The 15,795-nt window shown below is 48.3% G+C and overlaps 1 protein-coding gene across 3 annotated transcripts in view; it reads right to left on the bottom strand.

The window, feature by feature from the left end:
* CRPPA (CDP-L-ribitol pyrophosphorylase A) overlaps nt 1–15,795 on the bottom strand; it is a 220,744-nt gene that overhangs the window by 75,527 nt on the left and 129,422 nt on the right. For 2 of the 3 annotated variants that reach the window (XM_073676467.1, XM_073676465.1), the window contains 2 exons: nt 14,491–14,583; nt 3,047–3,172 (listed from right to left, as the gene is read on the bottom strand). In XM_073676467.1, the coding sequence (XP_073532568.1) occupies nt 3,047–3,172; nt 14,491–14,583 (219 nt within the window). The remainder of the gene's footprint in view (nt 1–3,046; nt 3,173–14,490; nt 14,584–15,795) is intronic. The other variant, XM_073676466.1, reaches the window with a different exon arrangement.

Here is a 15,795-nt window from a genome sequence, read left to right as displayed (position 1 = left end):
GTCTGCTGGAGGTCATTTTGCAGGGCTCTGGCGGTGCTCCTCCTGTTCCTCCTTGCACAAAGGCGGAGGTAGAGGTCCCGCTGCTGGGTTGTTGCCCTCCTACGGCCCCCTCCACGTCTCCTGGTGTACTGGCCTGTCTCCTGGTAGCGCCTCCAGCCTCTGGACACTACGCTGACAGACACAGCAAACCTTCTTGCCACAGCTCGCATTAATGTGCCATCCTGGATGAGCTGCAATACCTGAGCAACTTCTGTGGGTTGTAGAGTCCGTCTCATGCTACCACGAGTGTGAAAGCACAACTAACATTCAAAAGTGACCAAAACATCAGCCAGAAAGCATTGGTACTGAGATGTGGTCTGTGGTCCCCACCTGCAGAACCACTCCTTTATTGAGGGTGTCTTGATAATTAACAATAATTTCCATCTATTCTCTATCCCATTTGCATAACAGCATGTGAAATTGATTGTCAATCAGTGTTGCTTCCTAAGTGGACAGTTTGATTTCACAGAAGTTTGATCTACTTGGAGTTATATTCAGTTGTTTAAGTGTTCCCTTTATTTTTTTGAGCAGTGTATATATACAGTACAGACCAAAAGTTTGGACACACCTTCTCATTTAAAGATTTTTCTGTATTTTCAAGACTATGAAAATTGTACATTCACACTGAAGGCATCAAAACTATGAATTAACACACGTGGAATTATATACTTAACAAAAAAGTGTGAAACAACTGAAAATATGTCTTATATTCTAGGTTCATCACAGTAGCCACCTTTTGCTTTGATGACTGCTTTGCACACTCTTGATGAGCTTCAAGAGGTAGTCACCGGAAATGGTTTTCACTTCACAGGTGTGCCCTGTCAGGTTTAATAAGTGGGATTTCTTGCCTTATAAATGGGGTTGGAACCATCAGTTGTGTTGTACAGAAGTCAGGTGGATACACAGCTGATAGTCCTACTGAATAGACTGTTAGAATTTGTATTATGGCAAGAAAAAAGCAGCTAAGTAAAGAAAAACGAGTGGCCATCATTACTTTAAGAAATGAAGGTCAGTCAGTGCGAAAAATTGGGCAAACTTTGAAGGTGTCCCCAAGTGCAGTTGCAAAAACCATCAAGCGCTACAAAGAAACTGGCTCACATGAGGTCCGCCCCAGGAAAGGAAGACCAAGAGTCACCTCTGCTTCTGAGGATAAGTTTATCCGAGTCACCAGCCTCAGAAATCGCAGGTTAACAGCAGCTCAGATTAGAGACCAGGTCAATGCCACACAGAGTTCTAGCAGCAGACACATCTCTACAACAACTGTTAAGAGGAGACTTTGTGCAGCAGGCCTTCATGGTAAAATAGCTGCTAGGAGACCACTGCTAAGGACAGGCAACAAGCAGAAGAGACTTGTTTGGGCTAAAGAACACAAGGAATGGACATTAGACCAGTGGAAATCTGTGCTTTGGTCTGATGAGTCCAAATTTGAGATCCTTGGTTCCAACCACCGTTTTTTTGTGCGACGCAGAAAAGGTGAACGGATGGACTCTACATGCCTGGTTCCCACCGTGAAGCATGGAGGAGGAGGTGTGATGGTGTGGGGGTGCTTTGCTGGTGACACTGTTGGGGATTTATTCAAAATTGAAGGCATACTGAACCAGCATGGCTACCACAGCATCTTGCAGCGGCATGCTATTCCATCCGGTTTGCGTTTAGTTGGACCATCATTTATTTTTCAACAGGACAATGACCCCAAACACACCTCCAGGCTGTGTAAGGGCTATTTGACCAAGAAGGAGAGTGATGGGGGGCTACGCCAGATGACCTGGCCTCCACAGTCACCAGACCTGAACCCAATCGAGATGGTTTGGGGTGAGCTGGACCGCAGAGTGAAGGCAAAAGGACCAACAAGTGCTAAGCAGCTCTGGGAACTCCTTCAAGATTGTTGAAAGACCATTTCCGGTGACTACCTCTTGAAGCTCATCAAGAGAATGCCAAGAGTGTGCAAAGCAGTCATCAAAGCAAAAGGTGGCTACTTTGAAGAACCTAGAATATAAGACATATTTTCAGTTGTTTCACACTTTTTTGTTAAGTATATAATTCCACATGTGGTAATTCATAGTTTTGATGCCTTCAGTGTGAATGTACAATTTTCAAAGTCATGAAAATACAGAAAAATCTTTAAATGAGAAGGTGTGTCCAAACTTTTGTTCTGTACTGTATATTTATAGTGGTCAGAGGGCGATTTATCTGATACAGAGCTTCAGATGCATCAAGATAAAGAATAAAACTCTGCCTGCAGCCACCACTAGGGGGAGCTCCCTGTATACAGAAATACATGATAAGATCATGTCTGCAGCCACCACTAGGGGGAGCTCCCTGTATACAGAGATACATGATAAGATCCTGTCTGCAGCCACGACTAGGGGAAGCTCCCTGAATACAGAGATACATGATAAGACTCTGTCTGCAGCCACCACTAGGGGGAGCTCCCAGTATACAGAGATATGGGATAAGATTCTGTCTGCAGCCACCACTAGGGGGACTTCCTGTATACAGAGATACATGATAAGATTCTGTCTGCAGTCACCACTAGGGGGAGCTCCCTGTATACAGAGATACATGATAAGATTCTGTCTGCAGCCACCACTAGGGGGAGCTCCCTGTATATAGAGATACATGATAAGATCCGGTCTGCAGTCACCACTAGGGGGAGCTCCCTGTATACAGAGATACATGATAAGATCCGGTCTGCAGCCACCACTAGGGGGAGCTCCCTGTATACAGAGATACATGATAAGATGCTGCCTGCAGTCACCACTAGGGGGAGCTCCCTGTATACAGAGATACATGATAAGATGAGAGAAATGTGACATTGTAATATCAGCCAGTAGCGGTTGTCACCCAATAATTATTTCCTGATTATAACACGTATCCTCTAAACATTTGTGGCTGTGAGCTGGATGCTGGTGGTTGTAGTTTTGCAACATCTGAAAAGTCACATGTTGAGGACCAACAAGTTAGAGTACAGGCGGAGCACAGGTGGAGCGGACCTCGGTGCTCTTACCTTGGAGAAGTTTACCAGTAGTCCATACAGTAGTATATCGGACTTTTGGGCTTCCTTTGCCAGTTTGCGCAGTTCACTCAGTTTCTGTATTTCGCTGCCACATTGTTCCGGAAAAGTCAGATGAACCTTATAAAAAAAAAAAAAAAAAAAAGAGAAAATCATACAAAAAATATCACAAAGCACCATGAAAAATCACATAAAATCAGTATAAGAGGATTATACCGCACTTCATACTAAATAAAATACTGCAGAACAAGCGCTGTTCTCCGGACTGATACCTTGTAACAAACTATCAGCTCAGTATAGTATCTGCCATCACTGGGGGTTCGACCTCTGGTCCCCCCACCGATCCTGAAAATGCAAGGTCCGCAGCATTATTTCATGGACACAGCCGACCCAATTCACCTGTATGGAGCCGCAATGTAACAATGGGCCAGGGAAGTCCCATGCGGAAGGTGCAAAATGCATAGGTCACTAAAGGGTCAAGTTTTAGAGGAGACCCCTTTAATTGAAGGTATGTGGTTGCTTCTGTACAGTCAGTCATAATGTATGAGGAATGGAGATTTGTAGGATTTTGGAAACACGGCGCTGGGGATCCGCTCTCAGCATCCGTCAGTCACATCTCTAGTAATTCCAGGCGTCAGGTCCACACTTGTGTGTACGACGGATATTTGTCCTGACACCGGGGAATGACAAGTCGTCATCTTCATAGCTGCGTTCACAAAAGGGAGATTGTTACCTGCTCTGCAGATAACCCCGTCTGTCCCCGGAGATCCCAGGAGGTGAAAATCTGCCCTGTACTCCAGGAAAACACTTCAATTGTGTCTTAGTTTTGTGTTAGTTTAAAACCCTTTAAATATCTTTATAAGTGTCCGAGCTCTGTCTTTCTCCTGCACAGACCTAAAGTTACATGATACCATTCCGCCTGCCTGCTTCCACCACTAGAGGGAGCTTACTGAAGACAGGTTTAATGATAGAAGTGCTCCCTCTAGTGGTGGATCCGGCAGAACATTTGTGACAGTTTTAGGGTATGTTCACACAGGGCGTTTTTTGGTGAAGTTTTTTTTTCTGCTGGAAAACCTGCTCTCTTGGCATAAAAGAAGTAGCGTCAAAACTGCAGGTGCAGAAGCATGAACACAGGTCACTAATGCAAGACATATGTGAAACTATATTAACCAGAATTACAAATGTACAGTGGGGGGAGGTGAATTGTTCAGGAATAGTTTACCTAAGACACTGGCAGTGCATTGAGTTTGTAGGACACTGTTTACTTCCACACTTTGGTATACCATTGAGTTGGTCAGGCATTGATCAATCTCACACCTTCGTCAGTCACAGATATTGTTCAATCTAACACCTTGGTCGGCCACATATATTGTTCAATCTGACACCTTGGTCGGCCACATATATTGTTCAATCTGACACCTTGGTCGGCCACATATATTGTTCAATCTGACACCTTGGTCGGCCACAGATACTGTTCAATCTGACACCTTGGTCGGCCACAGATACTGTTCAATCTCATACCTTGGTCGGCCAATGTTTACTTTGGACTCATTGCAAATGTAATTAAACTGTACTAATCCTAACTGTCATCTCAGGTGACCAAGACAAGATGGTTTAGGCTATGTGCACACGTTGAGTATTTGATTGCAAAAATTTCTGCCATGCTTCTGCATCTCTAGATATTTGTTGGCAGCAAAAACGCAACGGAAAAGACGGATTTTGGTAAGACCTTACCTGTAAAATCCTTTTCAGCGAAGGAAGGAAGGGAGACACAGTCATTACTAGTGGGTAGGCGGAGCCCACATAGGATAGAACACCTCAGATTAAAAAAGAGTGTTTTCCGGCCCCTCCAGCTTGGGCTCCTCCTACTCCAGCTCTCCAGTCCGTACACAAGCTAAGGAAGAGCAAATATCACCAGCGGAGCAACATAACCCCTTCTGAAGAACTTCAGAGAAAAAACAAGAGACAGGTTATGCATATAACAGAAAAACCACACAGTCCCAGGTACTACTCACTGGACCTGACCACTGCGATGAGCTGGCAATGCTGGAACAGAGCCTTAGCGCGCCGACCTCAGCCCAGATAATCGCTATCAGAGAAGGGTCACGCTGCATCTGAAAACACAACAACACACTTCTGCCATGGGAGGGAGCTGTGTCTCCCTTCCTTCCTTCGCTGAAAAGGATTTTACAGGTAAGGTCTTACCAAAATCCGTCTTTCAGCAGCAGATGGAAGGAAGGGAGACACAGTCATTACTAGTGGGACGTCCCAAAGCAGTCCAAAAATTAAGGGTGGAAAAAAAAAAACCAACAGAGGCAGAATCCCAACAACCTAGAAAAATGCGCAACTAGCGCTAAATACAAGTTAACGATAACTTAAACTACAGCCGCCTGCAGGACCCTACGTCCTAAGGCTGCATCAGCGGAAGCACTGACGTCCACCTTATAAAACTTTGTAAAAGTGTGGACGGAACGCCAGGTAGCCGCCCGGCAGAGTTGAGCTGCCGAGGCCCCTTGATGAAAAGCCCACGATGAACCCACAGCTCTTGTGGAGTGAGCTCGAATCTTAATTGGACAAGATTCGCCCTTGAGTCGGTAAGCCTTTAAAATGGCCGACCGAATCCATCGAGCTATAGTGTCCTTGGAAGCTCGTTGACCACGCCGACGACCTGCTGGAATCACAAACAGAGAGTCCGATTTCCGAAAACCTTGAGTAATAGACAAATAGAACTTCAAAGCCCGCACTAAATCCAATGAGTGCAAGGCCCGTTCCTTCGCATTCCTCGGTTCCGGACAGAGCGAGGGCAACACAATATCCTGGTTAACATGAAATTGTGACACCACCTTAGGTAGAAAGTCGCCCCGTGTGCGAAGCACCACACGATCCGGGAGAAACTCCAGAAAAGGAGGCGAGCAAGAAAGAGCCGCCAGTTCAGAAACCCTTCTCAAAGAGGTGACTGCCACTAAAAAGGCAACCTTCCAAGAAAGCAAAGAAAGGCTAACGGAGTCCATAGGCTCAAAAGGCCCATGTTGAAGAGCCTCCAAGACCAGAGTGAGCCGCCAAGGGGACACAAGCGCCTTCCGCGGCGGAAACTGACGGGTTACCCCGCGAAAAAAGGAACGAACGTCCCTACGCGAGGCGACAGCCTTCCGAAACAGCAAGGACAAAGCAGAAACCTGACCCCTCAGAGTGCTAACTGCCAAACCCTTGTCCAGGCCATACTGCAAAAAGGCCAACAAATTGGGAATGGAAAAAATCCTCGGGTTCCTTGAAGAACCCGAACACCATGAAAAGAAGGCCTCCCAAGTCTTGTGATAGATCCTAGAAGTGGCAGGACCCCTGGCAGCTCGCAGAGTGGCAATGACTTCGGCTGAAAAACCTTGACGAGTCAAGATTTCGGTCTCAAGAGCCACGCCGTCAAACGCAGAGACTTCAGGTCCGGATGACGAACGGGCCCTTGGGTTAACAGGTCCGGGCGAAGAGGGAGAGGAAGTGGAGGCGCAGCCAGAAGCGACACCAGCGTCGAGAACCACGTCCTCCTTGGCCAGTCTGGGGCTACTAACATAGCCGGGACTCTTTCCAGTCTGATCCGACGCAACACCAGAGGAAGTAAGGATATCGGCGGGAACACATAGATTAGCTCGAATTGGTCCCACGGAGCCACCAGAGCATCCACCGCCACAGCCTTCGGGTCCTTGTACCTGGACATGAACGTCGGTAACTTGGTGTTGAACTTTGATGCCATTAAATCCACTTGAGGAGTTCCCCAACGGGAGCACAGCTGTGCAAAAATTTCTGGGTGAAGACTCCATTCTCCGGGATCCACCTTCTCGCGACTGAGGAAGTCCGCCGTGATATTCTGAACTCCCGGAATGTGAACCGCAGAGATGGCTGGCACCTTGGCCTCGGCCCATACCAGGATCCGAGACACTTCCATCATGAGCCTGGAGCTCCTCGTGACCGACCACCTCGGAAGGAGGAAGGACTTCCCCAGGGATAATGCTTCCGGACGTAACCACCATTCTAGAGACTCTCGCACCCTGTGGGAGATGATGACACTGCGATCCAGCGAAGCCTGTGATCGATCCCAACGGTTCAGAATAAGCATTTGAAGAGTCCTGGAATGAAATTGGGCAAACGGAAGTGCCTCCATTGACGCCACCATCAAACCCAAAAGGCGCATACACCTTCGAAGGGACATTGCTGTCGAAGACTTCATAACCTGTACATGTCGAAGAAGAGTTGCTTGCTTGTCTGGAGGCAGGGACACCACTGCTCGTACCGTGTCGAAATGCATCCCCAAAAACAGGATTGACTGCGACGGTTCCAGAGACGACTTCTTCCAATTGACCAGCCACCCGAAGTCCTCCAGGAGCTGAAGGGATAAATTGCGAGCCGTCACCGCCTCCTCCTTTGAGGACGCCACAATCAAAAGGTCGTCTAGGTAGGGAAGAACCGTAACCCCCTGTCTTCGAAGGATCGCCATGAGAGGTGCCAGAATTTTCGTAAAAACTCTGGGCGCCGAGGCCAACCCGAATGGTAGGGCCACAAACTGGAAATGGTCCTGACCTATGGCAAAACGAAGGAAGCGTTGGTGGGCCCTTCCGACGGGAACATGCAAATAAGCGTCGCGAATGTCGATTGACACCAAAAAGTCGTTCTGCGACAGGGCCGCCACAACCGAGCGAAGCGACTCCATGCGGAATTTCCGGGTGCGGACATGCCGATTCAATCTTTTGAGATCCAGAATGGGGCGAAATTTGCCCTCCTTTTTGGGGACCACAAAGAGGTTTGAATAAAACCCTCTTCCCCGATCCTCCGGCGGAACCGGTACCACCACACCCTTCAGCAGAAGGGAATCGACCTCCTGCCGTAGAGCGGCAACTAGCTCGGGCTCTGACGGAATGCGAGATCGGCAAAACCTGTCCGGGGGTCGAGAAAGAAACTCTATGAAGTAGCCTGCTGACACAACCCGCGTCACCCAGGCGTCCGAAACGCGGGACGCCCAAGTCGATTCGAATTGGAGCAGGCGACCCCCCACTCGAGAGCCCTCGAGTGAAAACCTGGCGTCAATCCGCCTTAGCGGGCTTTTTGACAGCTTCCCGCTTGTCTTGACGGAAGCTCTGTTTCCAGGGAGTGCGGGATTTCTGAGAAGCCTTTTTTCCTGAAAAAGAGGGACGACCCGATCCCCAAGAGGGCTGACCGGACCGTCCCCTGAACCGAAAGGGCCGCCGACTACTACCGGCACTAGGCCTGCCCGACGCAGAAGCCACAGTTCTTCGCTGTGGTAAGGCCGCTTCTTTTGCCTTTGCCTTGACAATCAGCTCCGTGAGGTCAGATCCAAATAGCTGACCACCCTTGTAAGCTAAAGATAGCAAACCTTGCTTGGAAACCGCGTCCCCGGTCCACTGTCTGAGCCACAGTGCTCTTCTGACTGTGACCGCCGAGGATTGCGCCCTGGACAGCAGTGACGCGGTATCCAAACCTGCATCACTGCCATATCGGGCCGCATCCTCCAACAACTTGAAAAGCCCATCTACCTCGGATAGCGGGGATCCATCCTGCCACGCCGTCCGTAGACGGTCCAACCAGCTTAGGGAAGCTTTACAAGCACACATGGATCCTAGCACCCCTCTGAATCCATGACCCGCGGCCTCGTAGATGGATTTCGCCGCCATCTCCGTTTTTCTGTCCAGCGGATCCTGCAGACTCGCCTTCCCTTTAACAGGCAGTAATGAGGATTTGCTAAGCTGGGACAAAGGGACATCCACTTCAGGAGAAGGAATCCAATTATCAATCAACTCCGTGGAACACGGATACAGCGCCTCAAAAAAACGTGTTCCCTGAAAACGTTTATCTGGACACAGGCGTTCCTTCTCCACTGCCCCATTAAGCTCATCCAGAGATGGTAATGCCAAGCGCGACCTATGCGACTCCTGAAACATCCGGGCCGACTTACCAGGACGTCTAGTTACCTCCTCCGGAAACTGTAACGCCTCCCTCATGGCTCCAATAAAAGCCTCTGCACGGCCCAAAAAAGAGGCAGAGTGCCCCTGCCGATCCTCCTTAACCCAATTGGACATCTCCCCATCTGAGCTTGAAGGGGAACCCTCCATAACAGAGATCTCCGAGTCGCTGCGCGGGGAGGGCAGTACCGGCCTGTGGCGCTTCCTGCCATGAGAGGATCTAGCTGACACCCAATAACCTAGAAGGTCAGACAGGCCATCAATAGAACGAGTGAGGGCCTCCATTTTGACCACTGCCCCATCACCGAAACCCCCGACCGCTGCGCTTGACGCCGTCGAGGACTCCTGCGTGTCAGACACGCGTGACTGATCCTGTAGCGGACCTGGGAGACGGTCCGCACCTCCTGGACCCTGATCTGACATGCCCTCACACAGTATATGGCAGGTTAAGCCTGTCAGTAAGTAGGACAGTGTGGTTTCTTAAAAGAAAGCTGAAGGGTTAAAGCTCTTAAAGAGAGAGCTACCCCAGCTGACCCCCAATTAAGGGATAACCGCCTAATAAGGGGTTAATGTCGCAGACTCCCCACAACCTCTGTGAAATGAAAAGGATGTGCGAGCCCCAGACAAAAAAAGGAACCTCTATATGAGGTAATAGCCGCAGGACAGCACAGTCTGCCACCTTATTGTGCCTCAGAAAGGTGCCCTGCGCTGAGGGGGTGAGGGGTTAAGCTTCTGCCCTGACAGGCAGAAGCGACTCACCCAGCTGGCCGCGGTGCAGTGTTCCTTCGGTCTGTCGGGAGGAGAGGAGAGTGAGGAGCCCGATGGAAGCCGTTCAGTAATGGCCGCCGCGCTGTGAGGAGAGAGAAGCCGGAAGAGGAGGGGCAGGAGAAAACGCGCGCTCAGAGCGCTTCCTGCCCGCGAAAGACCGGGAAGGCGCGAAGCCACGCCCCCCGCCGGCTTCAAAAAAACGCGCGCGACTCCTCCGCTCTCCGCTCCTGCCCCGCTTCCATGTCCTGCAGGCATCCACCTGCGGATAAAAAAACACAAGTCACCACCTGAATACATGTAGCAGCAGCCGCTGAAGCACTCAAAACACATTAACATGCTGAGCACTCACCCAGCTGAGCGCCACAGGGACCCCCAGGGATTTGTGGCGCTGTGCCCAAGCTTCCCCCCAGGGCGGAGAACGCAGTGACCCCAGATGCACGGTTTGCGTCCCCGCCACGGAAGCATCCCTCATCCCCCGGGGCCGGCAGGGTTCTGCAGGGACCTCTCTCAAAGGGTTATGCAGATCCGCCAAGGGAGGGGTGGGGGTCCAGCAGCGCTGAGACCCCTGAGACCTCAAGACCACGGGGGTCCAAGTCTCTGTCCGATAAAAATAAAAAAATTTTCTGAGGAGCTGCTTCCAGCAGCGACCATCCTCTGTGACCTCAAATTTTAGACTGGAGAGCTGGAGTAGGAGGAGCCCAAGCTGGAGGGGCCGGACAACACTCTTTTTTAATCTGAGGTGTTCTATCCTATGTGGGCTCCGCCTACCCACTAGTAATGACTGTGTCTCCCTTCCTTCCATCTGCTGCTGAAATACGCATGTTTTTTGGTGCGTTTTTGCCATGCGTGTCAATAGTGAAAAACACAGGGCAAAACGCACAGAACTGACATGCTGTATATTATTTTCTGCACCAAATCTGCAAGTCACAAATACACAACGTGTGCATGACACTTCAGGTTTCTCATTCACTTTCCTGGCATCAGGTTTTGCCACAAATCCGGGCAGAAAAAAACGCAACAAAAACGAACAAAATCTGCAATGTGTGCACACAGCCTTAAACTTGGAAAAATCACAAGAATAAATGGGTTCCGCATCCTGCTGTACTTGCTTTTTTTCACTAAAATCGCTGCAAAACCTGATACCTGCATTTTTTGCACCACCCATTGCTTTCAAATTGGTGAAAAACTCTGCAAAAACGCTGAAAGAAGTGACGTGCTCTATTGTGCAAAAAAAACATGCAAAGCACAAAATACGGAGGACAAAAAAACCAAGCTGTGAGCATGAGATTTCTGAAATCTCATAGACTTCGCTGGTACTGCAAAACGTAGCTGAAAAACTGCCTTAAAAAACATCTAGTGTGAACATAGTCTTAAAATCATTTTAATAACTATTTTAATTGTGAAAAAGTTTGTAACTTTTTTTTCTTTTTTTTATGCGCCACTTATATGCAGCAGCACAAGATGGGGTCACGTTCTCCTGAGGATGTGGTCTGAGACGGGAGTACCCCATTAATCGTCATTTAACCTCCCACAATGCACTGCTCTCTGGTAGCGGAAAACCTGTAGAAAATTCTGAATTTCGCTTTAGGTGTGAGCAGAAAAGAAAACATCGTCTCATCGAGGATCGGTACAAGATCGGCAAAGTAAAAGATTTACAAACTGACTCATCTATTCGTGTAGGATTCTCCGGCGATTGTTATATCACGTGACGGAAAAAAAGTGAACTTCCCCTTTAAATTCTCACTGGAGTAGACGTTTGAGCCGCATCGCATTTCCATCACTTCCCAAGCGCCCCATCGAATAGCCAGATCACCAACCAATCATATTTGTGGGTCCCCATCTGCCCCACTCTGCATTGTCAGAGCAGTGGGGGTCCCAGTGTCCTAATTGCTTTCTCTGCTGCAAGTCATTAATGATGGCGGTAATGGATAATATTCAGAGGAGACATGTGCACGGACTGAACATCCTCACTGACTGGAGAGGCCGGAGGAGCGCAGGGCATGCAGGCAGGAGAGGGTAAAAGGGGCATCTCGAGCTAAAGCCAATGGGGGCTCTCATATTAGAAAAGGTCTCAAATACTGATCTCCTATCCATAGGTCGGTGTCGGACACCAAGGATCCCCTCCGATCAGTGAATACCCCGTGAATGAGGGGCTGATTAATCCTGCTTTTCTCTTGGGCACCCAACAGTTGCCCAGTCCCGAATATTGGGGGTCCCTTGTCCTCCGCGTGAATGGAGCGATAGCCTGCCTATGTGACCATTGTCCATTCACTTCTACGGGTCTAAAGGACCATTCACTTCTACAGGAGTGGTGGCGTGCGAGCGTGACCCTCCTTCTATCATTCCCACATGCAGATGGTGAATGTAGCGGTGGTCCCGCATGCGCACTACTGCTCCGTTCCCAAAAAGGGACTATTCTCAGGATCAGCGATCTGACCCCCACACTATCCAGGGAATGGCGGTCCCGTGCCCCCCCCCCCCCCCACGTAAAGAGAGCATAACCAACATGCATACTTCTTCGTCCAGACGGGACCCCTTTTTACAGGATCGGTGTGGGACCCTCCACCAATTATATAATATGTATTGTGATGAACAAACAAATCAGTGCCGAATGACGACTTCAGCTCTGCTACATCTGGAATTAAATCCGCGCTTGCTCCAGTAATAGGCAGGAGGTAAGCGAACCTTACACACGGGGTTTTACACTTTTGCAGAATCTCCCGCTGGCCGAGCCCATTGGGGCTGCTGAGGATTATGCGTGTTTTGAGCACAGCACTAAGCCCCTTCTTGCTTTTTTTTTTTTTTTTTTTCTTTTCCCAGACTTACAAGATGCAAAATATTTCTCCGCTCAGGTACAAATTACAGGTCGCCCCGCAGAACAATCGCTGAGATCTGCAGCCAAATTACCGATCAGATTCCTTGAAGACTTTACCAGCTGCCAATCAGGGAAACTCCCAGATACGTGGGAATACGAGGATCCCCGAGGGGCCCAATTAAAGTGAACGCCCCAGACACATGTAGAATTAATATCTATGTCTAGATGGGTCTGCGGGGACAAGCTTCCACAGGCAGCGCTCCGGAGGGATGATTGACAGCTGCAGCCCTCCCTACTTGTCAGCGGTACCCTCAGACGTTGCACAAGAGCTTTCCTGGAGGGGATCTTCGGTGCGAAGTGTCTTATCCCACCACTTTCCCTTGTCATTCCACCATCGCGCTAATGAATGCTCCGAGTAATCCGAAAAAAAGGTTTCCCCATAAAAATTTAATGGGATGAAATTTAAAGGGAAGCTGTCAATACAGAATCCATTGTAACCTGCGGCCCCCGAAAGTCTGACTCCACTACTTTTCTGCCAAAATTTCAGTAATTTTCTACTTAAAGTGATATTCCAACGTCAGTAACCGGCAGGACAGAGGAGATCAGACGGTGACTATATGATATTTCTTTGTTTTCTTTACCACACTGGGGCCATAGGTAAAATATCACTAGGGGTCTAACATCTGGGACCCCCAGAGAGTGTGTGAGTGAAGGGGCCGCAGCGCTGCTTGGCACAAGATGTTCCTGACCACCTGCTGCACTCAAGTGAAGGACACGGTCGGCTGAGTCAGCACTTCACTCTCAGGAGGTCGGACCCCCCTCAGTGATCATTAAATGATTGCCATAAGAAGTGAATAACCCTGTGGTTTAAACATTCTCCCGCCATAAAGTCCATGGACACTTATAAACTATTCATATTCCTGCTGAAACATTTCTATCATCTCTGGATGTTAGCGCTGCCTTTTTCAGGCAATTCTGTGTCCAATACCTCGATGATTAGTTTCAGCCATGTACATCTTAAATGTGGTATGCGTGCCTAAAATGATGCGTTTTCAGGACACACTTAAAACTGTGGATGTTGGGAAGTAATTGCCAAGGGTAGCCCATTCTAGAAAGCCGCTGCAGCACGAGAGGAGTATCACAGCTGAGAGTGGGATGTCTGGATTATAGATGATATAATTAGCAGAATGGAAAAGATAAGTATACGGATAACATAGATGAGAGAGATGTAGGGCGGTGCAGCACTGTGGAGAGGACAGGTAGGGTGGTAGACAGATAAGGAGGAGATGTAGGGCAGTGTAGCACTGTGGAGAGGACAGGTAGGGTGGTAGACAGATGAAGATCAGATGTAGGGTGGTGCAGCAAGGTGAAGAGGACGAATATGGTGATAGAGAGGAGGAGGAGATGCAGGGTGGGGCAGCACGGTGGAGAGGATGGTTAGGGTGGTACACAGAGTTGAGGAGGAGAGGTAGGGTGGTGCAACATTGTGGACAGGATGGGTAGGGTGATAGAGATAAGGAGGAGATGTAGGGAGGTGTCGCACTGTGGACAGGATGGGAAGGGTGGTAGACAGATGAGGAGTAGATGTAGGGCCGTGAAGAACTGTGGAGAGGACAGATAAGGTGGTATACAGAGATGAGGAAGAGGAGATGTAGGGCGGTGCAGAACTGTGGAGAAGATGTGTAGGGTGGTAGACTGAGATGAGGAGGAGATGTAGGACGGTGCAGCACTGTGGAGAGGACAGGCAGGGTGGTAGATAGAGAGGAAGTGGAGATGTAGGGCGGTGCAGCACTGTGGCAGGTTTGTAAGATCGATCTACGATTCCATCATTTTTGCAAGAAGACACAAAATGGTATGAAATATTTCCTGATGGCTTTATAGGTACTTACTGACACCACTACAGACTGATAGTAGGCACCGGCGTGAACTGCTTGAAGTAAATCGATGAGTTTATGAGATTCTGCGAAACCTGAATCCTTCACCTTTAAGTGAAAAATGATAAAATTCACTCAAACGTAAGTAAAAAAAAAAAAAGGAGAAATCACAGAAGAAAAGTTTGTGCCCAGGAGCTTCATACTGCACCTTTGTGAGCAGAACGTCATCAAAATCCAACTCTTCTGTCACACAGGACTTCAAAAAGTGATGTGTGTATGTGAGTAAGTGATGTGTAGGTTCTGCAGTGGATGCAGCAAAGTAATGTATAACACGAGTCTCGGCTGCTACAGATCCGGTCTGTAAGTGACTGAAAAGTAGCTTCACCCCCTATTTGTGGAAGAGGTTCTGCTGCAGCAGGGGCAGGTATTCAAAACTACAAGCGTGCAAGGGAAGCTCCAGCAGAGATAGACACAAGGCATCCATATAGTTTAAGCTGTCCCAATTCCCAATGCCCTAATAGTACTATGCACAAATACAGAGCCATAATGTATCAATAAAGGGCCATAATGCACCAATACAGAGCCATAATGCATCAATACAGGGCCATAATGCATCAATACAGGGCCATAATGTATCAATACAGGGCCATAATGTATCAATAAAGGGCCATAATGCATCAATACAGAGCCATAATGCACCAATACAGAGCCATAATGTATCAATACAGAGCCATAATGTATCAATACAGAGCCATAATGTATCAATAAAGGGCCATAATGCACCAATACAGAGCCATAATGTATCAATACAAAGCCATAATGTATCAATACAGGGCCATAATGTATCAATACAGAGCCATAATGCACCAATACAGGGCCATAATGCATCAATACAGAGCCATAATGCACCAATACAGAGCCATAATGCATCAATACAGAGCCATAATGCATCAATACGGAGCCATAATGTATCAATACAGAGCCATAATGTATCAATACAGAGCCATAATGTATCAATAAAGGGCCATAATGCACCAATACAGAGCCATAATGCATCAATACACAGCCATAATGTATCAATACAGAGCCATAATGTATCAATACAGAGCCATAATGTATCAATACAGAGCCAGAATGCACCAATACAGAGCCAGAATGCACCAATACAGGGCCATAATGCACCAATACAGAGCCATAATGCACCAATACAGAGCCATAATGCACCAATACAGAGCCATAATGCACCAATACAGAGCCATAATGTATCAATACAGAGCCATAATGCACCAATACAGGGCCATAATGCATCAATACAGAGCC

This window comes from Phyllobates terribilis, unplaced genomic scaffold, assembly GCF_046119375.1.
Source record: "Phyllobates terribilis strain yellow unplaced genomic scaffold, ASM4611937v1 Scaffold_4__5_contigs__length_816908805, whole genome shotgun sequence".
Classification (NCBI taxonomy): Eukaryota; Metazoa; Chordata; class Amphibia; order Anura; family Dendrobatidae; genus Phyllobates; species Phyllobates terribilis.
This window is presented reverse-complemented; position numbering and strand designations above follow the sequence as displayed.